The sequence below is a fragment of the Dendroctonus ponderosae genome, unplaced genomic scaffold (assembly GCF_020466585.1).
Source record: "Dendroctonus ponderosae isolate FM_Combo_2020 unplaced genomic scaffold, Dpon_F_20191213v2 Dpon_F_20191213_7, whole genome shotgun sequence".
NCBI classification, from domain to species: domain Eukaryota; kingdom Metazoa; phylum Arthropoda; class Insecta; order Coleoptera; family Curculionidae; genus Dendroctonus; species Dendroctonus ponderosae.
This window is the reverse complement of record NW_026018916.1, coordinates 8,380,450-8,408,249: the sequence shown is the minus strand read 5'-3', so window position 1 is coordinate 8,408,249 and position 27,800 is coordinate 8,380,450. Positions and strand designations below refer to the sequence as shown.

General features: G+C 32.8%; 6 protein-coding genes and 1 long non-coding RNA gene across 12 annotated transcripts in view; 3 read left to right on the top strand and 4 right to left on the bottom strand.

Moving 5' to 3' along the window:
• The window catches only part of LOC109546170 (thiamin pyrophosphokinase 1), a 4,557-nt gene extending 1,714 nt beyond the window's left edge, over window positions 1–2,843 (top strand). For 2 of the 5 annotated variants that reach the window (XM_019917019.2, XM_019917017.2), the window contains exons 2-5: window positions 1,313–1,480; window positions 1,573–1,823; window positions 1,979–2,243; window positions 2,301–2,843. In XM_019917019.2, the coding sequence (XP_019772578.1) occupies window positions 1,330–1,480; window positions 1,573–1,823; window positions 1,979–2,243; window positions 2,301–2,425 (792 nt within the window). In that variant the 5' untranslated portion in view covers window positions 1,313–1,329 and the 3' untranslated portion in view covers window positions 2,426–2,843. Of the gene's footprint in view, window positions 1–154; window positions 732–1,312; window positions 1,481–1,572; window positions 1,824–1,978; window positions 2,244–2,300 lie in introns of those variants that run through there. The other 3 variants (XM_048668156.1, XM_048668155.1, XM_048668157.1) reach the window with 3 other exon arrangements.
• Window positions 2,844–3,157: 314 nt separating this feature from the next.
• Window positions 3,158–8,082, bottom strand: LOC109546167. The gene is made up of 4 exons (XM_019917013.2): window positions 6,900–8,082; window positions 5,059–5,204; window positions 3,903–4,084; window positions 3,158–3,824 (listed from the first exon to the last, which is right to left on the bottom strand). The coding sequence occupies exons 1-4, from the start codon at window positions 7,838–7,840 to the stop codon at window positions 3,669–3,671; spliced, it is 1,425 nt and encodes a 474-aa protein (XP_019772572.2). The 5' UTR covers window positions 7,841–8,082; the 3' UTR covers window positions 3,158–3,668.
• A 688-nt stretch (window positions 8,083–8,770) lies between these two features.
• Window positions 8,771–9,870, bottom strand: LOC125505098 (SRR1-like protein). Of its 2 annotated transcripts, XM_048668154.1 has the most exons (3): window positions 9,552–9,858; window positions 9,428–9,501; window positions 8,771–9,373 (listed from the first exon to the last, which is right to left on the bottom strand). In XM_048668154.1, exons 1-3 carry the CDS (start codon window positions 9,671–9,673, stop codon window positions 8,811–8,813), a joined length of 759 nt encoding a protein of 252 aa, XP_048524111.1. In that variant the 5' UTR covers window positions 9,674–9,858; the 3' UTR covers window positions 8,771–8,810. The 2 variants fall into 2 exon arrangements, with proteins under 2 accessions (XP_048524111.1, XP_048524110.1); XM_048668153.1 differs by having other exon boundaries at window positions 8,771–9,501; window positions 9,552–9,870.
• A 215-nt stretch (window positions 9,871–10,085) lies between these two features.
• On the top strand, window positions 10,086–12,248 carry LOC125505097 (CAAX prenyl protease 1 homolog). Its single transcript, XM_048668146.1, has 2 exons — window positions 10,086–10,311; window positions 10,753–12,248. The coding sequence occupies exons 1-2, from the start codon at window positions 10,201–10,203 to the stop codon at window positions 11,962–11,964; spliced, it is 1,323 nt and encodes a 440-aa protein (XP_048524103.1). The 5' UTR covers window positions 10,086–10,200; the 3' UTR covers window positions 11,965–12,248.
• A 727-nt stretch (window positions 12,249–12,975) lies between these two features.
• Window positions 12,976–14,750, bottom strand: LOC125505102 (ATP synthase subunit O, mitochondrial-like). The gene is made up of 4 exons (XM_048668162.1): window positions 14,574–14,750; window positions 14,220–14,434; window positions 13,427–13,586; window positions 12,976–13,366 (listed from the first exon to the last, which is right to left on the bottom strand). The coding sequence occupies exons 1-4, from the start codon at window positions 14,595–14,597 to the stop codon at window positions 13,139–13,141; spliced, it is 627 nt and encodes a 208-aa protein (XP_048524119.1). The 5' UTR covers window positions 14,598–14,750; the 3' UTR covers window positions 12,976–13,138.
• Window positions 14,751–14,843: 93 nt separating this feature from the next.
• LOC109546182 (cullin-5) lies at window positions 14,844–22,327 on the top strand. Its single transcript, XM_019917040.2, has 13 exons — window positions 14,844–15,213; window positions 15,261–15,571; window positions 15,743–15,969; window positions 16,631–16,846; window positions 17,979–18,105; window positions 18,169–18,321; window positions 18,383–18,634; window positions 19,985–20,114; window positions 20,217–20,370; window positions 20,432–20,549; window positions 20,611–20,751; window positions 21,096–21,291; window positions 21,681–22,327. The coding sequence occupies exons 1-13, from the start codon at window positions 15,190–15,192 to the stop codon at window positions 21,966–21,968; spliced, it is 2,337 nt and encodes a 778-aa protein (XP_019772599.2). The 5' UTR covers window positions 14,844–15,189; the 3' UTR covers window positions 21,969–22,327.
• Window positions 22,328–22,658: 331 nt separating this feature from the next.
• Window positions 22,659–27,800, bottom strand: part of LOC109546201 — a 33,874-nt gene continuing 28,732 nt past the window's right edge. Inside the window, exons 4-5 of the long non-coding RNA XR_007281956.1 lie at window positions 25,038–25,236; window positions 22,659–24,926 (exon numbers count right to left, since the gene is read on the bottom strand). This is a non-coding gene — a long non-coding RNA (uncharacterized LOC109546201). The remainder of the gene's footprint in view (window positions 24,927–25,037; window positions 25,237–27,800) is intronic.

Genomic DNA, 27,800 nt, shown 5'->3' with positions numbered 1-27,800 from the left:
ATTGATAAATGAACAATAAATAAATGACTGAAGAACCCAGGATTTGATTTTAATTTTGGAATTGAAACACAGTCAGGAAAGTACGTACAATTAATTTTATATAAGATAAGAAGCTATCTCTGCTGAGACCAACTGTCGTCAACAAATTGTTGCATTTCGATGGAAGCTGGCAAAATAAAATTTATTTCATATTTTAAACGTTCGCATACGAAAGAATACGTCATCAAATAGATGCTTATCCTTCATATCGACAACCACAAAAGCCGATACGATATTTGAAGGATAATGCACGATAATGTTGATAGGTATTAACCTAAAAAAATTTAGATATTTTTTTAGCTTTAAATAAATAATTAACTTATTTACTGTACCTAACTTGTTTAGTCAAATGTTGGATATCGTTCTACCCACTTATAGGTAAGTGGTAAAGTGTACTTAAATGTGATTATCGTTCTCTTTCATTTACCGTTATTAGATTATTATTTGGTTTTCAATCCTTATATAATGTATTCTCGAAGTTCTTAAGCCACGCCGGGACTTGGTTTACCTTTAGAATCACAGTCATTTTGTTGTAAATTGTGTTAGAATCATGTAGGCCAATCCAATCTCCATATATTGGAATTGAGACATAAGTACCTGCCATAGACCCGATTGAAACATTTCGTCATCTTTCGGCCACTTATTCGTTAATGGGAACTGATGGGAACTACTGATGGGGACTACATAAAAAGGTTGTACTATTTGCTAAGAAAAAATGCGTGCTTATTTGCCCGTTCTCGGTGTTCTGGTAGAAAATAGAAACGCCGATAAACTAGTAAGATTCAGACAATTTACACACCCGAGAATTTTAACAATTACCACCACTAAGCTTTCTGTAAACAGCGTTCATACGTACTTTGCTCAGTCCGATCTTTGTCGATATGAAGTAATTCAGTGGGACAGGAAAAACTGGGCAATGCAACATGGCTATAATTTTAAAAAACCACCTCTTCAGATTCCTACCCCAAAGTCGGAAGTTTGAAAGATTTAGTTCCTTCTGTGAGACATGTACCTGAAGAATAATGAACGAAATCTAAAATATTCGCCAGGGCTTCATTCTAAAGTTTCATCTCAATTAACAAGATAAAACTTGAATTTTAAGCGAATTTATTTCTTTCGTCATAGTTAAACTGTTATACTGTGCAGCATGCTATTATTTTCTTTCGATTTCCTTCTCCTATGCATTTATATCCACAACGTTTCTACTAAAAAATATTTTTCGACCATAAAATACAATAAGTATTCCGTATGTAACTGAAATGAATTCTTCCAGCCACCTGAAAAATTAGGATGAGCACAACTGAAAATGATTGCAAGACATGGACACCCTGTGAAGATGTTCTCGAAAATTTTGCAAACCGTATATACGCAATAGTTATTCTAAACTGCCGAATCAACTTAAATATAGATCACAGGCAGATACTTAATTTATGGTCACATGGTAAGTGATAATAATTCATGGATAACGAATTGCAAAATCTCTTCGACATAGTTAACGTGTTAGAGTGTGGAACAGTTAAAAAATTATTTCAGCAAAATTAAGAGTAACCGTGGACGGAGGCACTGAAAAATGGCTAAACTGGTTGCAGGCTCATGAATCTGACGAGTACGTTAGTATCGCCCCAGATTTAATAACTGGGGACTTGGACTCAGTTTCATTAGATGTGCTCGAATATTTCAAACAAAGAAACTCCCAAGTGATCCACACACCGGACCAAAATGAAACTGACTACACGAAAGCCTTGAGGGAAGTCCAAAAGTATTGTAGCGAAAAAGAAATGAACGTGAGTGTTATTATTTATCTATATATCAATGACGAACTCTTTCTGTCTTAAATACATGTATTTGTAGAAACTGGTGCTTTGTTTAAGATGCTCTTTACTAAATTTCATATATTTTTAGTATCAATTAAGGATACATGAAACGAACATTTTTTCAGATAGACTCCGTATTTGTGTTGGCTGACACATCAGGCCGGTTTGACCAAATAATCGCCAATATAAACACGTTATTTAAAGCTGCTGTATTCATGAAAGATACAAAAATCTATCAGATAGCTTCAAATTCAATAACATTTTTATTGCCTCCTGGAAATCACAGAATTAGTATTCCAGAAAGTTTAAGAGAAAAACAGGAATGGTGCGCTCTAATGCCATTGGGAGCACCATGTATGGCTACTTCTAAGGGCTTAAAGTGGAATTTAGGTAAAATTGATTCATTTTAAAAAATTGCTATCTGGCACTTCGTAAAGTTTTTTTTAGATCAAACTAGATTAACATTTGGAGAGATGGTAAGTACCTCGAATACTTATGATGGAGACCCGTACGTAACAGTCACTACAGATGGATATATCACATGGTCAATGGGCATTGAGGCTATATTATAGTATTCGGAAAAAACAAACTCTCGGCTTTGTTACGGGTGTTTGTTGTTGTAAAGACAAATTTTTAGGGAACTGTTATATTGCGCTAAAGAGCATTTACATTTAGGATATTACATAAAAGAATTGATAATTTTATATGAATGTGTATTCAGAGGCAGGGGACCATGAATGCTGTATTTTGGTCAATTTTGTTGTGGATTAGGGAAACGCAAAGAAAGTCAACATTTTTCATTTGTGGTTTTTGATTTCTAATATCTTTAATTACATATAAAAGTTCGAGATTTTTCAGTTAAATTAGGACTTCAAATAAGTTCCAAAGTATACTTAATAATGCTGTACATTATACTGAAACTTATAAAATACTGTGATTTTTGGCATATTTTTAGCTACTAATTGTTGAAAATAAATTGTTTTTTACTTATGTCTGGGTTTTAATTTTGAACTATATTCTCTATAATATATATATATATCAGAAATTATTGCTGCCATTGGATCGTAGTCTTATTATTATTATAGAAGCATCTAAAAGCATTGAAAACAAATTGCAAATTAGATGCAATGCAGAAAATGCTATACAGTGCATCTGAAAATTATGGAGTCTATATAATTTTTATTAAAATGCCTGAAGAGTATCTCAAATTATTAATCCAAAGATTATACAGAATGCTTCGTTAGCAAGCAATAAATATAAAAATTAAACGGTTGCAACATAACTAGGAAAGGAAAACCCACATAAATATTTGTATTCCTATAATTTTAAACTTAAATTCAACAGATATATCACAAAGAGGAGCATCATATACAACAACCAAAAAAAGCATTCTATAGAACTGTAATCAAGCGCAAAAACTTGAATTATGTGATCGAAATATATTTGAAAATCAACTTTCTTTATTGCTGCTTATCATTAGTAAGTCGCTATGTGCTGTGCACTGTGCAGAAATATATCAAATTGATAATGGTAATACTTGAAAAAGCCTTCTGTGGGTGATATGATTTCGACTTAATATCACAAAAATCAGATTATCTAGGATGGAAAAATAAAATACTCACCTCTACAATTTTGAGCAGTAGAATTTTTCTTCTTATCTTGAAGTTTAAATATCCGACCATAGCAAAATGATACGGCTATTCGTAAGAAACATTTTGCGTGTAGCATTCAATCTGAACAAAGAGTTAAACTGACCTGAACATGATACAAATGGACATAAATATTAATTCAGCCATAATATTTTGATCTGGTGGATCAATAAATTATATTACTAGGAGGATTTTTAGTACATGACGAAGAAATTGCTTCTTCAAGGTTAGTGTCAAGTTTGTGGTAGTTGGCAGAATTTGGTCTTCTACCAGATCTTCCATTTCTTTTGCCTCTTTTTCCTTCGAGAAGAAGAGCAAGAATCTGAAAGAAGGCACTTTAAATAAAACATATTTGTCCTATAAAAAAGTTAAACAGGCTAACAACATAATTGAAACGAACCTTATGTCTATTGTGATATCCTACATATCCAACTATAACCAGGCACATAGTCACAGAGAAATAAGAGAAGAAATAGGAATCTCCATCCATGCCGTCTTCTACAGGGTTCATATTGATTATAAGCTCATCATCGAGAGTGTTAGGCTTTCCTTTAGATGATATAGTAGATGACTGTTTTAACGCTGTGAAAGTAATTAAAGCATAAAAGTTTTTACTAATAACAAGTTCCTTTGTAGATTAGAGTTTTATGAATAAAACTAAGTTTCTCCACACGAAAATGTTTAGAGAATTATAAATGTTTTAGCACTATGATAATCAATTAATACATTATATAAATTGTTGAAAACAAAAATTCATCTAAACTTATATTGATATTAAATTGTATTCGTTTGCATGATATTACGTAATGATAGGCTGTAATTCCGAGGGTGGAGTCCCGAAGTAAATTCAAACCCAAAAATTGGTAAATATAAAGATATTTGCTGGAAAAGGTGGTATTCAAAGAGGGTAATCTAGTCAGTGTTAAGTTGGTGTCTAATTGCAATACTGTGTAAGTAAGCCAAATTTCAAAACAATCGAAAAATTGAGACTTTTTCAGCTTTGACCTGATATGGTTTGCAAAAAAGACTTTCTCAAATAATTACATGTTGAGGACTCTAAATTTCAAATCACTTATTTAAATTTTAAAATGAAAACGTTTTAATTCGATAAACTTCCTAATATTATGTGTATCGTTTCAGATTTTCTACACCGTAAAACACGTCCGAAATATGGTGCTATAAATAAGATGTTTACATCATTCAATTGAATACATTATTCTGAAGATAATAAACGTTTTGGATTAAATGATTTGGGAGAACAATTGTATATTTCACGTAATAAAATCATGGTTTTATTGTTTCCAGTATTTGGCTCCTTTGTTGTTGGCGAAGAACTTGAGTTTTAAAATTCCGCATTAATGTGTTTCTACATCAATGTAATAAACTCTAAAAACTATTCAAATAATGTCTAACCAAAGCAATATTTGAAGAAATTAGCAAGCCAAGAATAATGGAGATTTAAATAAGTTTGGGAATAGCCATCGATGTGAAAAAATATTAACATTTTGATAGGTTYTGCTGKTTAATCTAGAACAGAATTTTAAAATCAAACTCACTGGATTTTGCTTTTCCTAAATCAACATCAGATTCTGCAGGAAAACCATTTTCATCTGGCTGCTCACCTTGGTCTTTGTCATCATCTTTAGTATCACTATCACCTGGTGCTACTTCATCACTAACATCGACTGCTACTCCGACATCACTTTAAAAAAATTTAAAATATTTTATTGATAATGATGAAACATGATCTAATTTAGTGTTTATTTTTTTCAGATTTTTCCTTGTAGTTTTTAGTTAAAGTTGTTCACACTAAACTCACTAAGGGGTTGCTTAAAAAAATTGTATACAAGGTCACAAATACTCAAGTTCTCTATGAAGCTGAATTTTCTTATCACGGATGCCATGCTTTTGGAGAGTGTTTGGGCCACTGGCTTGGCTTATAGTGACTCAGCTTTAAATCATGCCATTATTTAATTACAGAAGAAAACATGATATTAAAAAAACTAAGTTTTTTATTGCTACAATATTTACAATCTGTAGTTTGAAAATATATTAAAATGGTTTATAAAAATATACAAATAAGTTTTTACTAAAACATTTGATTTATTATTCATATTACTTTTAAAAAGTATTGATAATTTCACGGGGTTTTTATGCAATAAAATAATTTTCTGTTATTAACGTTAATGTTTGTCATAAATCTGAAAACATTCTGGAACAATTGAAGATAGGCATTGCATTGCACGTGAGATACGTATGACTAGATATTTGTGAAAACTACTAACTTTCACAATATACTTTGTGGGTGCTTCATTTAGCACTAAAAAATGGTTATAGCCACTGATATGACACACTCTGAATAAAAAGTTTAGGATAGAAAAAATGCGCAACTGAAAATGCCAATCGGCGTGTCCGATCGTCTTTTCCATCACGCCAGAATTTATTTAAATTCGATGAGTGTATCAGCTAGAGCAACCCTGTTCTTTAGTGCGTCGCAGTGCAATGTCGCAGTAACCATGAATTTTATATGAATGTGTCCTATGAAGGTTTTGGTGTATAAAAAAGGACGCATTTTAAGATTAGTTTCCAATACAGTACGGGATTTGATCAAAATAAACATTAAATTTTAATTTTTTAAATTTTAAGGATAAAACACCACCACATTTAGATACAAAAATTTATATCAGAAAACCCAGAACAATACATCAGAAAACCCCAAAAAAATTGGGGGGTTTTGTTTGAAATAAGCTAGTTATTGAGGATTAAAGACAATCCAACTTTGGAGGCTCAATGGGCGGTTTCTGGAGAACTTTTTATAAATTAAAATACGTGTAAGCACGTAGCTTATTAGATCCTCTTGGAGCTCCAGGAACCTAATATTCAAATTCGCAGTGATACGGTACCGTTTATGATTTCTGTGGAACCAGCAGATGTACAAATTTTTATTTATTTTCTGAAAATTTTAATGTAAATCCGAAAATGGAAAAAAACCCAATACTTTCGTATATTGAAATAATATTTTTAAAAGCGCACCTAGGGTACTTACTCAATTACCGAAAAAATTAAAGTAATATAATTTACTGTTTTAAGTTTAAGCTTTTTTATTGCAAACAAACATTCGTAAAAGATGTATTTTGTTGCAATATGCAAATAAAGCAGGCTTTTACTGGACATCTTCAATATTATATTATATTACTGAAGACATTTATAAATGGAACAACTACCTCCAAGAAAGAGTTTCACTCTTGGCGTTTAAATAAATAGGTAAGCCTTTAAAGACGTAAGTTGAAGCCAATTGAGATTTTAAACCGATCCTGAGAGAGTTTACAGTGGCACACACATAAACCTTAGTATGTTTATAAAAGCAAATTGTTTACTTAGATGTCAGGGTACTTACTTATTTTGAATATTCATATTCTGTTCACCTGGGTCTCCAACAGAATTATCTTCACTTTTCACATTCTGGTTTTCATCATCAGCTGCATTTTCTAACGAATTAGGCACAATGAGCTGCGGTTGAACAGCAGGTGCATTCTCTTCTGGTTTAGGTACAGGTTTTACATCAATGTTTGATTTATTAACTATGGGAGATTCCTGTGCTTTAACAACATTGTCTTTATTCGCCTCAGGCAATTTTGGTATTTCACTATCTACGGGACCGCGTACACTTTGGTTCAACGGTTTAAATGCGATCACTTTTATTGGTCCGGGAAGTGTTTCGTTTTTGTGTTGTGGTGCTGGAGAGGACCTAATGTTTCCATGCAACTGCATTCGATTACTATTTAATTCTTTCACATCAATTGACTTGAAAAAATATGCAAGCTTACAAATATCTGTAACTTCAGGTCCATTGCTTCCAACAATGCTGCATATTAACACACAATTAAATTTTTTCATTAAGTGTGAAACATTATTTGGAGTGCTTTCTAGGGCAGGTAATCCTGTTTCATCATTGCATACTTCTGATAAATCACACTTCATGTCGTTAGAGAGGGATATGAATCCTTTCAACTTCACTACTTCAAGGCTTTCTAAGTTTGACGAACAGAATTCCATAATACTTTCGTATAAAACTTTGCATCTGACATAGGGAAGTTCCTTCTTTGTGAGTTCTGTTGTAGCATTGATAGCCGTAAAATTTGAGCACTGATTATCAAACAAATCTTTCCAGTTCTTATATAGATCAGTTACTCCTAAACTGGGACACTTGCTGACCACAGCCTCATATAATGTATTCTGGGTTGTCTTGTTCTCTGATGGGGCACAAACACTGCGACTTGGTATAATTACGCACACTAGTATGCAAAAGATCCACGTTTGCAACATTTGTTTATACATTGTTATTTTTGTTTAAGGTTTGGTTGCCATAAATAACTATTGCCACACGCTCAGGATCTTAGATCTTACTAAAGTAAGTGGTGTTGGAGTATTCGCAGCACAGTTATACAGTTTGCGTTGATTTCTGTCGGTTTGTATCTAAATAAAGTTCACGTTATTGACCAAGATCCTATGGTTCAAAAAACAATTAAAATGAATTTGATTTGACGTTAGTATTGCCACTTTACCGGTGACAGCCGGTGATGCCATATATAAAGCTCGAAGCAATTAAATTAACTAAGGTAAGCGCGTATTTGTTCCCGTCGGACGGACGGATCGAATGATAATTAATATTTGCATTACTTTAAATTAAATAATCCTCATATGTACGATAAGTGTGTATCGTATGCAATTCATATTTATGTTATATACATGTTTATGTATATTTTATACACTATACATATTTATGTATATTTATTTTAATGTAACAGAGTACCTTGGAAAACATTCTTACCGAACTTTTGATCTAGTTTCGCACATATCTTAGTTTGTGATAAGAATTAATTAAATAATAAATATTTTTCTTATACTCCCTCAACACCCGCAGACAACACATTCAGACGAATCACGCCAATTTTGAAATATCGTATTTAAATCTCATGATTTTGCTAACTATATTTAGGACAAGATCTTGCCTTCAGATGACAAAAAGATCGACTTTTTTGTGATCTCCTAGTTCGAAGTTTTTAGACGTTGTCTCCATAAAATGTCCATGATAATCACGTCGATATGACGTGATTAAATTGGGGGGAGGGGGACTTTGCCGTACACATAGAGTAAGTAAAATAACTAAAGTAATATTTTACTTTCTCTATGGCCGTACATACCATGTCGTTTCTACGTGATTATCAACATCTGTCAACTGGGGAGCTTATTTAAAATAATAAACAGTTTCTTTTAAATTATACTTTGTATCGAGGTACTGTTTAGATTAAAATTCTAACTTATTTAAACTGTTTCTTATAATTTCCATATCACTATCCGAGTATTCAGGTTCTTCACAATCGTCCCAAAATTCATTTGTTAAAAGATTCAATTTATCAATAGGAAAACAGTGTATGGAAGTGTCGTTAAAAACATCGAAATATGTAAAACTATTGACAATGCCCAGTTCCAACACATTAGGCGAAATGTTATTGATATATTTCGCAGACTTTTTCAAAACCCTCTTAGAATTATCTTCAACCACCTTGTTTATACTATTTCCTATTATAATACATTTGCTAAGACGCAAACCCCAATTGCACCACAATAAGTTATTCATTAGCTGTTTGGGACAGTGAGGAAGGTAAAACAGGTATGTCTCAAGAGTGTCGACTTTAAATTTACCTTCGATGTTTCTTTCTAACCAGCCGATTTCAAAGTGTTTGAGAAGGGATAAATCGTTGTTATTAAACATGGGGTCGGTTACCAAAACTTCCACATTGAACAATGCCTTAAGGCACAATAGCAAAGCTAGCTGGTAACGGGGTACCATTAATTCGGATATTCTTCCTAAACCAAAGCAAATTATTTTTCTAATTTCTGGATCATTTAGCTGCTGCAAACCTTCCTTGAGTAGTGCGGATACAGACTGGAAAAAGTCGGTTGATTGCAACTCAGTTTTGGCTTCATTAATTCTCCTAAAACATATTTGTTTAAAAAACAAACATACACAAATGTGGCAATAAACCTAATATTTGAGTCTACATTGAAGACACTGCAGTCTTTGACGATAGCTAGCGGCTGCTTCTTCGCCTTGCCCCTACGTTTGTAACTAACTTTCGTAAAATCATTTTGGGACCTAAAGTTCATTGAAAATTTGGAAAAAATATTTGTAGGTTAGTTCATTTGACAAAATATAAACAACAATAAGAGATGGGAGTTGATAAACGTCGATATTACGAAAGGATAGTGTTCACTTGACATTTATAAAATTTATTCATTTAATTTAAATAATATTGCAATATTTATCTGAGTATGCTTATATCGACAACAATGAAAGGAACAGCGTGGGGACAGCGTTGCTAAGCGGTCGAATATTTTAATTTGTAAAGTAAATTTCGGTAAAAACAAAAAAATAGTCCAATTCAAACTTGACCTAATAAACTGTGTTTTGATGATAATGGACTAAAGATTCTCATTTTTTATTATTTATGTCGTTTCGATGAGAAGATGTAAATTATTTAGCAATTTTACTGTAGGCCATGCGAGAACCACTCCGTAAAGTATCGCTCAAAAATGTCAGTCGTCAGTCTTTATGTTAGGTTAAGTCGATTTTTAAATAGCGAGCTGGATTATCTATAAAAAGATTGAATTTTCCAGCTAGAAAACTGACCAATATGAGTTTACTATCTTTTATAGATAAGTTAGACGATCAATGTATTAGATATGTAATAATTCTTTTATTATGGGCAGATTATATCTGGGAAACTTATTTATCCATTCGACAGGTGAGTTCAAGATATGCTTTATTTTGTTTGGAGGTCTTGGAATTATCAGTAATAACCAGCAGCAATGCACAAAGCTTCAGTCATATATCCACTTTTGATCACTAACTTTATTCACCATTCTTTATCCAAAATTTTCTGCAATTATTTTTATGAAGCATTTTACCATCTAGCATAACAACATACAACATAGTTTATATCTGAAATTTTTCAAAATATTTTAATTGCTCAAGTTTGTCGAGTGGGCATATGCCTATAATCATTATAAACATCATAGCAGCTTGTCTCGTCCACTGCTGGACATAATTATTCGACTTAAGCCTCTCTTAACCCAAGCGATTTTGCTCCGGCTTGTGCATCTTGGATCCAATATTATTTTGAAATCGTCCGTCCAAAGACCAAAGCACTAAGTGCATGTTAATTAAAATAATCTATTCCTTACAGTTTGGTGTAGCCAAGTCGACAGTGCAAATCCCACATCAACTAAAAGATGTGATGAAAAACGACGAATATGAAAAAGCTAGGAACTACAGCATAGCCAAACTTAAATTTGGTTTTGTGAAACAATTCCATTCAATCATTATTAACACTGTAGTAATACATCAGGGAATTCTGGCTGAAATTTGGCGGTTTACCGAAGGAATCAATCCATTTATGGATGAAGTGTCAACCAGTTGCATTTGGCTAGTTCTTTTGCAACTAATGACCACATTGTTAGATTTGCCATTTACTATCTATTACAATTTCGTATTAGAAGAGGCATTTGGGTTCAACAAGCAAACAGCTGGATTCTTTGTTTGGGACAAGATCAAGCAATTTTTGGTCCTTCAAATAATCACTACAATGGTGGCATCGATTGTGATTGTGGTAGTTAAAAATGGTGGAGATTTCTTCTTCATATATCTCTGGGCGATAGTTGGAGTTCTCACTCTTGTCTTGTTAACAATATATCCTGCAGTTATTGCTCCGTTGTTTGATAAATACAATCGACTTGCTGAGGGCGAATTAAAATCAGACATTGAAGCATTAGCAGCCAGTCTTAAGTTTCCATTGACAGACTTGTATGTGGTTGAGGGCTCAAAAAGATCGTCTCACAGTAATGCATATTTCTATGGCTTATTTAAATCAAAGCGGATTGTTCTTTTTGATACCCTTCTCGCTAAAGATGATGGGAGTGGTTGCGACAACGATGAAATTTTGGCCGTGTTATCCCATGAGCTTGGCCATTGGAGTAGAAATCATAACATTAAAAACTTAGTCATTGGTCAAGTAAACTTATTTCTTCTTTTCACTGTTTTTGGTGTAACTTTCAAATATCCAAAGTTATACACCGCTTTAGGTTTTTACAGAAGTAAGCCAGTGCTTGTTGGTCTTTTTGTTGTTTTGCAGTACGTAATGATGCCCTACAACACAGTTTTATCATTCCTAATGACTGTATTGTCTCGAAAATTTGAATTTGAAGCTGACGACTTTGCTGTTCAACAAAATAAAGGTGTTGCATTAGAGAGATCGCTGCTTAAGCTTAACAAAGATAATTCCGGGTTTCCTGTCCACGATTGGCTGTATTCTGTTTGGCACTTTTCTCATCCTCCTTTACTACAGCGTATTGAAGCTCTGAGGGAAAGTGTTAAGAAATTCGAGTCCAAAGAAAAGTGAGTCATCACATCCACGAAAAGCACAATAATATCTGTGGTTGATTCTTGCATTTGTAGTCGTAAATAAAAAAAAATTAAGTTAACTAATGTTTCATTCTACACATGTGAATTACACTGGTGTAATTAATAAGTAGGTGTAATTTTTTTTCGAATGAAACATCCGTATTAGCGAAGAAATAATGTTTTTTTCGGTAACTTCAATCAGAAACTTTCAAGAATTGAAACTGATGATTTTTTTATTAGTGTAAGGTAAGCTTGTTTGTGTAAAATAAATCATGAAATTAAGTGGTGTCAGAGTTTTTTCTGTAGAAGTAAATCTGTTTCTCAGATTGATAAATTCCACTTTCACATTCCCTCGCTACACGTAGCACGTTAATTTTCTCACACGGCATATTACTTTTATTACGCTACTGGATCAGTAGTTTTGATTTTTGTTGCTTTCGAGTTTACAGTTATTTATACACAGTATGATGTAATAATTGGAACTATTTGTTACGTTAATTACCGAACTAAAAATGACGCATTTTCTAAATGCAGTACTATTCTCCATTTTAACTTAGTTTGTGAGTTTTATATAAGAAATTTGTAGGTATTTTTAATATAAAGTTAATATGAACAGGGGGTTAAAGTGCTTCGTTTCCGATCTACAGGTTGTGAAAGTTTACAAGACTTCTTCATAAGTTACCTCTTATTTTTTTCCAATACCTGTCGGTACCAACTCGGGCCAATCCAAAATAACAGATTTATTGAAATCAATCATCAGTCTTAGTTATATATCTATTCAATCGTAACCCATAAAGCAATCTGAGAATTGGATGTGAAATCGGAAAAAAGATGTAATTATTGTTAATATATTTTTGAGCCACCCATTATAAATGAATTTACCAGAAGAAAAAAAGCAACTAAAAATAAAAATCGAGGGGCAGGAAGGTTTATCAAAGACATTAAACTGTTAAATTTTCAAATACTTGTGGGAAAACATGCTGGACAGCTAAAAATAAAAATACTCTTATAATTGCTACTCTTGTATTTTCATACGAAACCATTATTTGACAAAAACCTGTAAGGTCCGTAACCATAAGCTGTTTTTATGGAATTAAGTAGCCAGTAAACAACACAAACTTCTATTTAGATATTGCATTATGTTCTAATTCGTGCTTACACCGTTGGTCGATTTAAACGGGGGCGCTGATAATTTCAGAATACTTCTTAATCTTACTGGCAACAGACATGTCTACATATCTATCACCAATAGAAACAAGCAAACCTCCAATAATGGAAGGATCAACTTTAGTAGTTAGCAAAATGGATTGACCAGATTTCAAGAAAGATTTCAACACTCCTTGAAGTTTGGTCTTCTGTTCGGCGTCCAGTTCTCTGGCGCTAGTCACCTCACAAACTACCTATAATTTAGTGGAAAACCGTAAGTATGTCGAACATAAGGCTAGTGTTAAACAACTTACCTCTCCTCTATGGGCTGCCATGATAGTTTTAAATGCGGTAATAACTCGATCCAACTTTATGAGACGACCGTTTTCGGCCAAAAGCTGAAGCAAATTGGCAGATTCGGGTTTAAGCGAAATTTTTGCAGATATTGCTTTTAGGGCTTCAGATTTCAATGACCTGAAACAAAGGACAAGGGCAATAATTTTGTGTAGTAGACAAACTATTCCAAAACCGTTTTGCAAAAAGTTAACACGGATGCATATCACACAAATTTATTCATCTCATTTTTCAAAAGTTCAGAGTAAAAAAATTAATGGATATTGCAAGCTTTTCTAAAGCACTCTGCATAGTTGAAAATTAACACCTGCAAAAACAACATAACTAAATCATTAAAAATGTAATAGAACAATTCGAGGGCAGTGAAGGCAGATTCCTCTCCATGTCCATGTAACTGTAATGCAAATAACACAGGACTAAAAAGAAATACAAAAAATATTCAATATCCCTATTCATTAATGAGTAGTTTATTAATCAGTACGAAACCAATAGTGAAAGAACGTAATTTAGTGTAATTATTATCATTTTATCGAATTAGTTGGAGTATGTTAGTCGAACATCAAATCACAGATCGCTCAAATACGTTACATTTTTTCCTTTTGAAGAAATTCGGCATTTCTTTGAATTAGATTTCCACTTGAAATTATTTGTATTCTGTTGTTTATAAAGCAATCTATGGCCTCGTTTTTGCGAGCCATTTATTGCTTCAAAAAGAACTTTGAAATTTTATATTTTCAAGTAAGTCGGTAATACCTTTTAATTGTTGGGTTCAGTATAAAGCTCTTGAATTTAGGATCAGTTTTCAAAGATGTCTCGAGCCCAATCAGATCCTTTTCAACACTGTCCAGGGTCTTCTTCTTGGTGGCTGCAGAATACAGGGCTGTTGCATACCGCCCTTCAATCCCAAATATTTGTACTGGAGGCTTGACCAACTGACTGGCTACTTGGCCAGTACTGAATTGCCTGATCTGGAAATAAGGACATTGGAAGTAAGCTCTATCTAAGTGATATAATGTTTTTAACCTACGGAATATTATGTAATAATTTACGATATGAATATGAGGCTGCTCGGGGTAAAATTGAGAAGTAATGCGGAAAATTACTTACGGATAGTACTTTTCGGCAAGCCATTTTAACAGAGCTTTGAATTGTTAGATGATTTATTACAATTTTTCAGAAAATTGGTCGGGATCAAAGTTTATGAACCCAAATAGCTGTCAAAATAGGGATTGTGAGGTTAGGTCAGAAGTTAAGCCACTGCTTCTGTGAGACAGTGTTGCCTATAAAATATTGATGTCGGCTAGATATCATTATACGTAAGAGAGACAGCCTCATGTGGTAAATGTAATGATTTAATAATAGTTGCCGATGCTCAACAATTTTAAGTGCTAATTGAATTTTTACGTCGTAAAATTGACAATTATTCTCTATACATCAATGTGGAAGAAGTTAAACAATATTTCTGACTGTGTTGTTAGTTTATGTTTTTTTCTAAAAACGTGGTGCACGGATGACAGAATGATCTGACAACCTCCTTGACCTGTGGTCAATTGTCAATTGCTGTCACCGCAGGGGATCGTTTTGTTTTTGTGAGCAATTTGCTAGCAGATAGGATTAAAAACTGGTTTTTAAACACTACAAGAAAATTATGACTAAAAAGCAACATAATTAAATCAAGTGAATACATATCAAAATCAATCAACTTTATCTGCCTCAGACCTACATGTATAACCTGAAAATGCTAAAGGTAAGGAGTCTCTTATGAATTTCTCACATTTAATAAAAAAGTTCCAGGGAAAAGGTCAGCTGAAATTTGAGGATAAGTGGGTTCATATGCGCCCCATTGTTTTGAAACTTCTGAAACAAGAAGCGGTGTCTCAAGCTGAGTGGCATGATCTGTTTTATGATGTACATTTGGTATGTCTTTGGGATGAAAAGGGGCCTGCAAAACTGAGGGATCACCTGCATGAAGACATAGTACAATTCATTAAGCAGGCTCAATCTAGAGTATTAGCTCAGAGAGAGGAGGAAGCATTGTTAAAAGCCTATATAGCTGAATGGAGGAAATTTTTTACACAATGCAACTATCTACCAACCCCTTTTCGGTAAGGCATAATTGAGCCATTTCCTAGATATTTATAGAGAACTCACTCTTTCGGGGTTAGTCCAATTACTTTAGTGAAACTTAAGCGTTTAAGCAAATCAAAACTACTTTCTTGTACTTCAGTAAGTACTACTCAAATCTCGAGTATTAATTTATTTGTTTTTGTTAATAGACAGCTTGAAAGCAGTCTTCAGGGCAAGACAACATCTGCCAGTTCCAGTATGCAAGGTAGCAACAACAAACCCAACAGCAGCGATGAGTGTATTGTTCGTAAATTGATGCTCGACAGTTGGAATGAAAGTATTTTTAGTGATATTAAACATAGATTGCAAGAAAGTGCTATGAAATTGGTGCATGCTGAAAGGAATGGAGAGGCTTTTGATTCCCAATTAGTTATAGGTGAGTAAACTGTTCATTTTCTATTTTAAGATAACTGTGAGTTAATCCTCCCAAATAACTGATGCACTTCCGTGACACTTTCCTTGTGTAATTATAATCCTAAACTGTGTATAGATTTTAGAGTGATTCAGAACCGGTTTTGGTCAATGGCCGAAAAATTAATCAAAAAAGCATTCTGGCTTCCACTAAAATATCTTAAGGTTTTCTACTGAAATATTACTAAGCACCTAAACGCATTCTTTGGTCTGAAAGCAAATCTGTTAAATAAATCGTTTGCCGCTTTTTCCAAAACCTTTTAGCGCATTCTGGCGTTGGCCTCATTGCCAAAACACATCGAGCGCACTAACAAAATGTCCAAAGTCCAGTGTTATATGTAGAATATTTTTGTTGGTACGATGGTACGTACATACATACAAAGCACAATTATTTCGCCTCTTTCGATGTCTGCAGTTTGGAAGAGGTGCATTTTGGGACTGTGTTGATAAGAACAAATAGGGGTTATTTAAACTTCTAAAATGCACCTTAAACAAATTTTTATTTAATTCGTGTATTTTCGACATGTTAGTTAGCTCCTTGAACTAATATTACTTATATCCTGCCCTGTAGCAAATAAATCGTTACTATTATCGCTAATATTAATATTCTCCATTCTATATCGTAGGCGTAAGAGAATCTTATGTAAATTTATGCTCCAATCCTGATGACAGATTAGAGATATATAGAGAAAATTTTGAAGCAGCTTATATTCAGAGTACAGAAATGTTTTATAAATTAAAAAGCAGTCAGTATTTGGCGGAAAATGGAGTACAAGCTTATATGAAGTATGCCGATGCTAAGCTTAAGGAGGAAGAGTCGAGAGCCCAAAGATACTTAGAAGGTAGGACAAATTATACTCTTTATGAAGATACTTGGCTGAACCTAAAAATTGGGGTCTGATCAGTTATGAGTTTCTTGCATATAGTGTTCGTAAAATCCAAGCAATTTGTTTGTGACCGGTTTCCGTTTTTGCCGGGAATATTTTGATAGATTGATTATTACAATTTCATTGGTCGCTGTACTTCATAATCGACTTTAATTGGTCATGTGGTTGGGTGCTTTATGTAGATTTATTTCCATTCCTAGAAACAACCTTATTTTTATCAGACCATGCCGTTGCATGGCGGGTATATTGAGTGCTTAATATACGCAGTATTTTAAGCTGCATTTTATTATTATTAGACAATAAAGATGGTATTTTGGCGGTTAATGTTAATGACGTCTCAAGTCCTGAAGACTCTAGTGATGAATAGGTAAGCGTACATTTTCCATTTCTAAATTTTTTTGCCACAATTACCTTGGTCATCTGTAATTAAAAAAATACATTTAATGAATAAATACACAATTAACTAAATATTTCAGATCAGTTAACTAAATTAAATAATTTATCTGTTTGCACGCTCATGTTTCACAAAGAAAACGTCGACTGTTTACCCACATTCAGTTTTAATGCGGGTTCAAGTAGGATCGTATGTACATACCTTAGAACGAGCATATATTTCGCATCATTGAAAACAATAACGAAGCCGTCATTTTGGATAAGTTTCTCTCCGTTTTCAATGCCTGATTCCCTGATCTAATTTTGTTTTTATTTTGAAAATATTTTTTAACTGCGTTCCGATTTAAAATTGTTTGTGATTTATAATTCCTTCTTATTGCTTTATTACTTTCTTTCTGTTTATTAAATTATCAAAATACTACTTTGATTTACATTGAAAATTTAAAAAAACGACTTTTGATTTAGAAAGAAACTTGTTTTTTAGTATTTATGATTCTTTTAATAAGAAATATATTTGAAAATGTATGTGTTTTATGTTTGTTAGTTTTTGTTTTTGGTGTTCAATCAACAAATCAGTTAGTGTTACTTTTATTGCAAATTTTTCTAGCGCTGTAAAAAGGCCGGAATCAATTAATAACATGCCGAATTGTTGAAAGCATCGAATATTTCTATATCATTCAATGTCTGTTATTAGCTGGCTGCTATGATGTTATTCAATGCTGTGTGAAGGTGCTAGTGCAAAATTCGTTACCAATGCTTATTGCTGAATGTGCCCCTCTTATTAAAGCAGGAGAAACCGATCGACTACAACTAATGTTCAGGTGAAACTTTTTGTTTATTTCTTTTTAGTAGTATTTATAAAGTTGCTATTTCTATTGACGTAGGTTACTAGAAAGAGGACCATTAGGAGTGCAGCTAATGTTGCAACAACTTGAAAGGCATATTAGTCAAGCTGGATTGGCTGATATGGTCGCTGCTGCCGATGTAATCACGCAGGATTCCGAAAAATATGTGGAGCGCTTGTTGGATCTATTTAGGTAGCTTCAATATGTAAAAATTTGGCGCATTATTTCCTGCATCGTTGATTTTTAATTCTAGGAAATTCAGTAAATTGGTTCATGACGCCTTTTCGGACGATCCTCGATTTTTAACTGCAAGAGACAAAGCATTTGAAGCGGTAGTTAATGATACAACAGTATTTAGATTAGAATTGAGTAGTGGACGAAATGTGGCAGGTAAGATGGTCACCCCTGAGAGTAAATGTCCAGAGTTATTGGCCAATTACTGCGATTTATTACTTAGGCGGACGCCCTTGTCGAAAAGGCTTACCAGTGAAGAAATTGAAACGAGGTATGTGTTTAAATTATCAAATATTCATTGGATAGATAATTCGTTTCTTACCCAAAGTGGTTAAAAACTCACAAAGTCCATATTTTTGGGGTCAAAATGTTTTTATTTTTTATGAACATGGTTTAACAATAATACACCCTCTTAAAACTACGGATATTTAAATTAGATATTTTTCAGACATACCGTAATCGAATTTGATGTCGGTACAAGAAACGCAAATGTACGGAATAAAAACAAATATCTCATTAATGAAAACTTTATCGTATTGTTTGTTTTATTGCTTGATAACTAAGTCGAGACATCCAAAATATTGATTAAGAGTAAATTTTCCTTGAGATGTTTAAGGTGCGGTTTTGGTGGTGCGATCGGCGGCTGCAACTCGATACTGCGTTTGGAAGCAGCCGCAGTCTAAAGTGTGGGTCAGTTCAGGATGTCAATTCGTGAGGTACATTTGAGAAAAAAACTGTTGAAAAGATGGACGGCGTCGAGCTTTGAACTCTTATTTTTTTAGAAGGGGAGGAAAATAAGAACAATTTCTTTTAAAAAATCCTAATACAATTTTTCTGCCATTTTTTTCACTGATGTGGCTATTTTTATCCATCCATTTTCTTTGACGGCAAAAATTTTCAAATTTTCATCTTTATAATCATAAATCGATGGATATTTTTGGACATCCTTAATTAACTTGTTATTCTCATTCGCAAAAAACGAGCCATTGTCCGAAAATCGCAATTGCGACTGCGATTTGACTAATACCTCTACCAGTTGAATCGCATTAGCTGCGACTCGAGCCGCCGCATCTCTAACTCACGACCGAAACCGTACCTTAAATCTATTTTAAAAACTTTAATTTCATTCTTCATTAATTTTAGCTTTGCATTTTTTTTCGTTGTTATTTCTAAGTCTAGTCAGAACCCAACTGTTGAAATGCTTAAGATAACTCTATTTTTCGTCACAAATAATTGTCTGCTAAAGTAATAATAAATTAACAATGTTTGCCTGAATTAATATCGATCTCTCTCAATAACTCAGGAGGTGTCAAGAAACGCAAATTAACATTTAATTTGATTGAAAGCTGTAGTCACACTTAAAACATTTTTCCTCGCAACTTTGGACATCTGTTGATATTCTAATCCATGTTTATATTAATTATTAGAATAATTTTGACCTCAAAATTCATTTTTAAGTCCTTTACTGATATTTGAATCGCAGCATTTTGTCTAGGGCAGGATATGTAGAGATTGATTCATTCATTCTATTACTATCTATCGGGACACAAAGCATTTTTGAATGACTTAGATATTTTGATTTATCAGGGATATTTTTATATCTAAGAAATTTATTTTTTAGATTAAGAGATGTGTTACTTCTCCTTAAATATGTATCGAATAAAGACGTTTTTATGAGATATCACAAAGCTCATTTAACTAGGCGACTTATATTAGACTCCAGTGCAGATAGTGAAAAAGAAGAAGATATGGTATATTTATTAAACTTTTATATTAAATCAGATTTCATATAATTCGAAAATGCCTATTTTTCATTTTGATTGTGAGTTTGAATCAGATCATACAAATTGTAGGTTGAATGGTTGCGAGAAGTGGGAATGCCAGCGGATTATGTAAATAAGCTAGCAAGAATGTTTCAAGATATTAAAGTTAGTGAGGATCTGAATGCCCTATTTAGAACGTCGACGGAACGACATGATGCGATAAATATTAAAATTTTAAATGCAGGCAAGTAGGCTGCGTTTAGGCATTGCTAAAAGTATGGTTTTTATCAAATTAAATATTTAAGGTGCCTGGGCGAGAGGATCGGAAAGAGTTACCGTTAGTTTACCCGTGGAATTAGAGGATTATATTCCCGAAGTTGAAGACTTTTATAAAAAGAAACATTCTGGTAGAAAGCTGCAATGGTAATACATGGTTTTGTTCGAAATTAACAGATCGGTTATCAACTTTTCTTCGGCTCTGCAGGTACCATCATATGAGCAATGGAACTATTACGTTTGCGACTAATGGCGGTAAATTTGATTTGGATGTGACGACTTTCCAAATGGCTGTGCTTTTTGCGTGGAACCAAAGGCCGACTGATAAAATCGCTTACGAGAATCTTAGGTATTGAAATGATTGTTGTTTCTTGCAAGCCTTTGGAGCTTAATAACAGAGTTGAGATAAAACTGAAAAGCTTTACGTAAAAATATATATTTTTTTATTTCCCCGTATAATTTACCATCGGAAATTTTAGGGACATTTTCCGTAATTATCCCATATTTTCACTGCTTCTACTTTTTTGGAAGATATTCTCTTAATACTAATATAAAAGCACTACTAATTAAGAGACAAGAAACTGTTTTTATTAAAATTTCTTTCAATAAATATCAAACATTTTAATTTGCAAATTATTGACAGAAATAATTTGAATCCCATAAAACGTATCTGCATATTGAACTGTTTTATAGATTAGCCACAGAGCTTCCTGATGGTGAACTTCGAAGAACCTTATGGTCCTTAGTAGCATTTCCAAAGCTGAAGCGGCAACTGCTTCAGTTTTATCCTTCTGTAAGCGCCCCGAAAGACTTTGATGAACACACTGTATTTTGGGTCAATCAGGATTTCGCTTTGATCAAGAATGGGAAGCCACAGAAGAGAGGAAAGGTAAGAAAATATTCGTTTTCGTCTACGAGGTTATCATAATAAATTCATTTTAAACTCATTCATTGGAAATACTCCACTGAATAAGGAAAAACAGTTAGTTTGGTTTTACCTAACCACTTTAAATATAATTTTGCCCGTGTCTAAAGTGCATTATAAAATATCTGTCAAAAATTGTTTTCCGAAAAAAGCGGTTCGAATTCAGCATACATAAACGATTACGTCAAGGTTTTATTCTATTTTGTTAATTTCTGATTTTATTGATGCAATATGGAAGTTTTTTGCTTGCAGACTTTGCAGTCGATTTTGCACCTCTTCTCAGTTTTTTATATTTAAATTTAAAATAATCCTGATTTTTTTGCTTGATTAAAGGGACAACCATTTTATTTCAGGTAAATTTGGTGGGAAGACTGCAATTGAGTACCGAGCGGTCTCAAATTGAGGATAATCAATCTATTGTACAGTTGCGCATTCTTAGAACACAAGAGGCAATAATAAAGATTCTTAAAATGAGGAAAAAAATTACAAATACAGCTTTGCAATCAGAGCTGGTCGATATTTTGAAAAATATGTTTTTGCCATCGAAAAAAATGATCAAAGAACAACTTGAATGGTTGATAGAACACAAATATATGCGCAGAGACGATGACGATATTAATACTTTTATTTATGTGGCGTAAAATTGATATGTTACCATTAAGACTAAAACAATTGTTACTAAGAGCGGATCTAAATTGGACGCAACTGTTAAACAATAAACATGATTTAGTCAAACATTTACTTTGTATTTATAGATTAATTTATTTACTTGTAATGGCGAAGAAATATTTTTAAGATGTGTATTCATTTTTTTAATTTTCATATTTTGAAAGTTATTGAAAAAGATGGATTCAAATAATTTAAATACTAAGTTATGAATTTTTGATTAGAAAATTAAAGTGGTGAAATCATGATAAGCCGAAAATGTTAACTGAACAAAGATGGTATATAAAACTTAATAACTATCAGAAATAAAGGATCTTTCAGAAATCCTTGCAAATATATGGTTTTACTTTCTTACCTTTTTAACGGTTTCGCAATAATGACAATAGTTAAACCTTCACACCCGCAATCGAAAATAAGGTAAGTAGTTTTTTCTTTGGGAGCACATTAAGTTGAAAAGGTTTGGTCGATTAGAGCGATTGGTTTATTCAATAGTTGACTGAAGTGTGATGAGGTAACTGAATCATGGCATAACCTGATTTTCTGAGAAAGCATTTCACATACGAGTTTACTAGATGTAAAAGTCGCCAAATAAATGGCTATGATTTTGAAGGGTAGTTTTTCATGTGTCTGATATTATCGTCGTCAGATTTAAATAAATCTCTTTCTACTTCTCAACATTTATTTATAACAAAATATTCTAATCGAGCATTGATTTACACTTGCAGATTCTAATAAAAGTAGTAATTTACGCTACATACATCAATGGCATACAGTCGGTGCAAGGGAGCTTTCTTAAAAAATATGTTTTATATTTACAATATATGGTTGATTTGCTTGATTGTGGTTACCACTACCATAAGAGTGGAGGAAATGAATGTGATATGTGTTATGAATGATTATCTTCCTATGAGTTATGAATGATATTTAACTTCCAATAGAGGATGTTTTAGGTTCTAAAGAATTACATTAAAATAAATCTAAGAATTTCTCAACAAATTCATAGATTTGGTTCTTAATTTCTGTGTGGGTATGTAAAATGCAATGTATGTAATGTGCATTTTCGTCTAACTTGCCAATTAGTATAAATAACACTCAGCAGAGAGGTAGATCTAGTAATTTTGGTTCTAATAGCACATGTATAATGCAGATTTTTTCAGCTAATTGCTTTGCGTAGGAAACGTTGCTTGTCCCCTTGTATCTATCACTCTTGAAAAAATAACAACCTGCAAAATTTGGTCAATTAATTAATTTTGGTCTTATAAGGATTCAACTTTCGTGTCTATACAGTGGCTCATTAAGAATGGGCAAATTCCTATACAGAGTGTTGTCTAAAGTGGTGCTCGTATTTAAGACGTGCACTGTTGAGGTCTTTCATTTTAATGCAGAAAAAATATGTTCCAATGAACGCCGTTTTGCCTTGATTTGTGATTTTTTGTGTGAAGAAACGGATCTTTCAATGGGAAGTCGGGCAGTTGTTTATAACATTTTTTTCAGAATTTTGCAATAATATAATAATAAAATTATTTCTTTCGATAAAAAGCAAACGAAATTGCGGTCACTTACTCAAACATTTTTATGCATATTTTGTAGGCAGTTTATTATTTTCATTATTACCATTACCATTTCCGTTATAGTTGTTGTAATATATTGGGACACTCGATGTATTTCTATTTATTTTTAATATTGTGCACATTTTCGAATCGCTGAATCTGCTGGAAAATGCATTTTATTCATTTCTCATGGACTCAAATTGTTACAACTTTTCCCACCGTAATAGTTTTTTGTAAATCAAAACCTTGACAAACTATGCTTAAGTTGATGGCGCTTGACCACATATATGACTGAAATAACTTATTTTCACAGAACCTAGTTATAATTAATACCTAGCTTTTTTGATTGTTAGAAGCCTTGACACATATAAAAGAGTACGTGTTTGAAAATAGCCGAGACGGCGTTAAATAATATTCCACATTTTCAGCGTAGTAATTAATTAATTAAAAAACCGTAAGGTCTTATAGTAGTCAAGCCGCATATTTTACAAACATGTTTAATGGATGCGAAAATAATCTTCAATTTCAATAAACTTGTTTATGGCATTAGGAATTTCATTTGAAAGCACATTTCTCTTTTGGAGAAATGTTGCTCAAACTTGATTTTCGAAAAAATAACTTTTTAAAAATACGAAATACATATTTCTTTTAGTATTCAAGAAGTAGGAATGGAAACTAACATTTTAATTTCCAGTACAAGTAACTTGTAAAAATAGTTTTGTCTAAAACCGGACGCTTTTCTGTCTTGAGGACCACAAGAAACCCGAAAATTATATCACTGTTGAGATAAAAAGTTTTCACTTCGTACTTTCAGCCGACTGAAAATTTCAGATAATATCCGTTGATGCTTTCGCGCGAAATTACGAGAAAACATAATTTGCATAATCTGTTTGGAACGGCCTTCTTTCGTAATAAGTTCGGCTCAATCAATCGACAGGGTGATTTGAACGTTACTTATTATAAGTGGGGAACGTTTAAGTTTCTTTAAGTTGGTCAAGAATCAAACTGAAAACGGCACAATGTTACAAACATGTTTTTTATGGAATGTTTATGGAATTCGGCAAATAAATTTCCGTTCGCTCGTACATCGGCAACATTTGCATAGCTCAAATTGAATAGATAATGATGTTTTGGGCGCGCAATCCTTCCATTCTTAATGAACCACCGTTGTATACGCTCCTTTTATGATTTTCACTAAACTGTGAAGAAGCAAAATGTAAAAAATTGCATCAAAACATGTTCTAATGCCCTTTAATGAAGGGAAGGGGAATCATTTGGGGTATCACCGGATCAGTTGGCTGAAACTGATCCGACTGATCCTGTCAGCTATCCACGTCTATGGAAAAAGCCTGGGCGTGGGTCAGAGCACTCCATAATGGTGATCTGAAAGCAAACAAAATTGCAATTATATACATTCTTTAAAGTATACCTAAGGAACATTATATGGCAACGGAATAACATATTAACAGTGTTTTATTTATAGTTTATGGATACCTTTCAGAACATCCGTCCGTATTCTGTTCTTGCTATCTGGCGGGAATCGGTTTGCTATCCCCATCTGGGGTCATCAGCTCCACTACGGTTTGCTCAGCTTCCGGCTCAGAACGTTCTTCAATTACCGTATCCAGTTCCAATGAAGGAAATCCGCGACTCATTCCTCGTTCAGAGCGAAGACTGATGGCTCGTGATCGTCCTGAGTAGAAAGTTTTTATAACAAAAAGTTATTATTGTATCTATGTATTAGAAATTTGTTGGGAATTCTACCTTGACCTAGTGCGTGAAATGTGAATTACGAAAATCAATGAAGGAAAAGTGGAGTGAGCTGATAATTGCCCCGTTCGCTGTTCTGATTTAAAGTGGGGAAAATAGATTATTTACCGGGTGTTTGTAAATTACTGCATCGTTCTTTAACTACATATTTTACGACTCAAGATATAACTTTTTCCCGTAGAAGCAATCTCTCATATGTATCTCTAAGAAATAAAGCTACCGATTTCCGGACACCTTGTGCGGATACAACAATTTTGCTGAATGCTTTACATCAAGCACTAATACCAGCAATTGGAAATCAGATAAAACCGTTAAACCAGCTTCTTGGAGAGTGGCTTTGAATGAAACCTTATGAAAAAATCCGTTTTTCTGTCGATTTTTCTTCATTTTGTAAGTATATAATTCGGCAGATGACGAAAAGCGTGAACAGTTTTATCAGGAATATTCCCCGTTCTTTCTTTGATCTTTTCGTAACCTCCTCAGATTTTTGTGAAATGGATAAAAATATTCATTTATATAACCAATGAGTCAACCAATTTGCGCTTTTTTTCTACCTGTGAATAATATAACTTAACATTTTTATGGTTCAGAAACAATAAAATTTTCCATTTGCTTTTGTGTGTGCCCGTAGGTACAACAATTCCCCAATAGAAAAATTAAGATGCATCAGTCTCTTAAATTGCAGAAAGTTATTAATTAGCGACAAAATAAAGAGCAAGCTACTGATACCCTATCGAATCAAGATTCAATCGAAATTTATTTCTGCTGGGAAATTGTACATCTGAACCTAATTTGCTCGTAAACTGTAATAGAAACAATAATAAGCTTGATAAGTTATTTGAACAATATTTCGAAATCAAATTGCATGTTTTAATCCATCAATTAGATTTTGACCAACAAATGTTTTGGCTCGCAATTAGTTTAAATAAAGTCTAAAAAGGTTTTTGGTCGATGATCGATTTTTGCCTTTCAAGCAAAATACAAAATGTTATTGTAGTAAGTGTCGAATTATTAATTTTTTTTCTTTTATGGTAGTAAAACCTCAAAACTCCGGCACTGATTCTTGCTGAATATGACCATTACTCTACTTAGGTACTTACTACCTTGAATGTGCAGCTTTATAGAAGAACGGGTTCACAAATCTCTAAAAGTTGGTTTTTCAAACATTTCAGGTTTACATTACATTTTTTATTAATTAAATTTGCACACGATTTTAGCTGAAGTATGTCCGATTCAAGCTGTAAAATTAATCAACTTAATGAAATATTAAGTTCGCCTTGACATAAAACAAAAAATATCTTACCTGCATATTTCTCTGGAGATAAGTGTTCGAATTAGAATACATATTAATAAAAATATTAGACTGTTTTCATTAGAATTTCTTCAGAAATAAGTTTGCAAATTTTTGAAAATTTCAAACGAATTTCCATATTAAATATTAAGTTTTAGCAAGAAATTTACGTCCCATAGTTACAAATTTAATCTTAAAGTCCTGACGGTGTAACGAATTTCACCAGGCCAGGTATAAGTTGCAGGATTAAAGTTTGCAGAACTAGTTTCGAATTGCTGATGTTTGCATGACAAGCTTAATATACCCAAGCATTGGAAACTTGCTGTAATAAAGGAAACTTAGTTAACTTCGTTTCAATAAGTTGAGATTTGAGGTACTCAACCTGAATTTGGAAATTTCGCTTTAAAGAGAAATTATCGTTCGTATTATTTCCTTAAAATGTTATAAAATAATTTAAGAAGATTGTGTTAATTTTTTAAAAGAATATTTTTTTGTTTTTTAGCTTATCTAGAAATAATAGCATACTTTTAGGATAACACTCTCATTTTGACACAAACCGTGATTGAGCTAGTAATTTCTCGCGTTTAACGAGTCCAACAAATTTTTAAATTATAGGAACAGTATGACGATCTTATATTGATGGGAGTTGGGTTTAGTCATACACAATACAAGACCTTACCGTTTTCCTAAAAAAAAATTGTTTTTAAAATAAAAAACCCTTTTGACTTACATATTTAGACTACGAACTTTCCGGTAGTATACAATTTATAATATTTATTATGAAAATGTAAACCTGTTTTCGGTTAATACATTGCCTACGAGTCTTCACTTTTTTAAAAATAAACCAGTAAACGAAAACTATTGGCAATTTTCCTGCTTCAAAAAAATTACTTAAAATTTGCGCTAAAAACGCAAAACTTTATTTAATATTTCTATCTAAAATATAATAGTATATGAAGTATCTTCATTCATATCTTTGTTCATTAAAAAAAGGCTATTGACCACGGTCTTTCCGCCGTATATGAGGTATATTTCTTGAAAAGTACGAACAATTGTTTTTTTCAAGTTTCAAATTTTACTTGCTTTCTACCACCTAATAAATCGTCGGAATTAAAAATCTTAAAATAAAAAAACTCTCTAACACCCAAAAACTCAAAGTAAGAGAAACACAAAAAAACATAAGATAATTTATACCA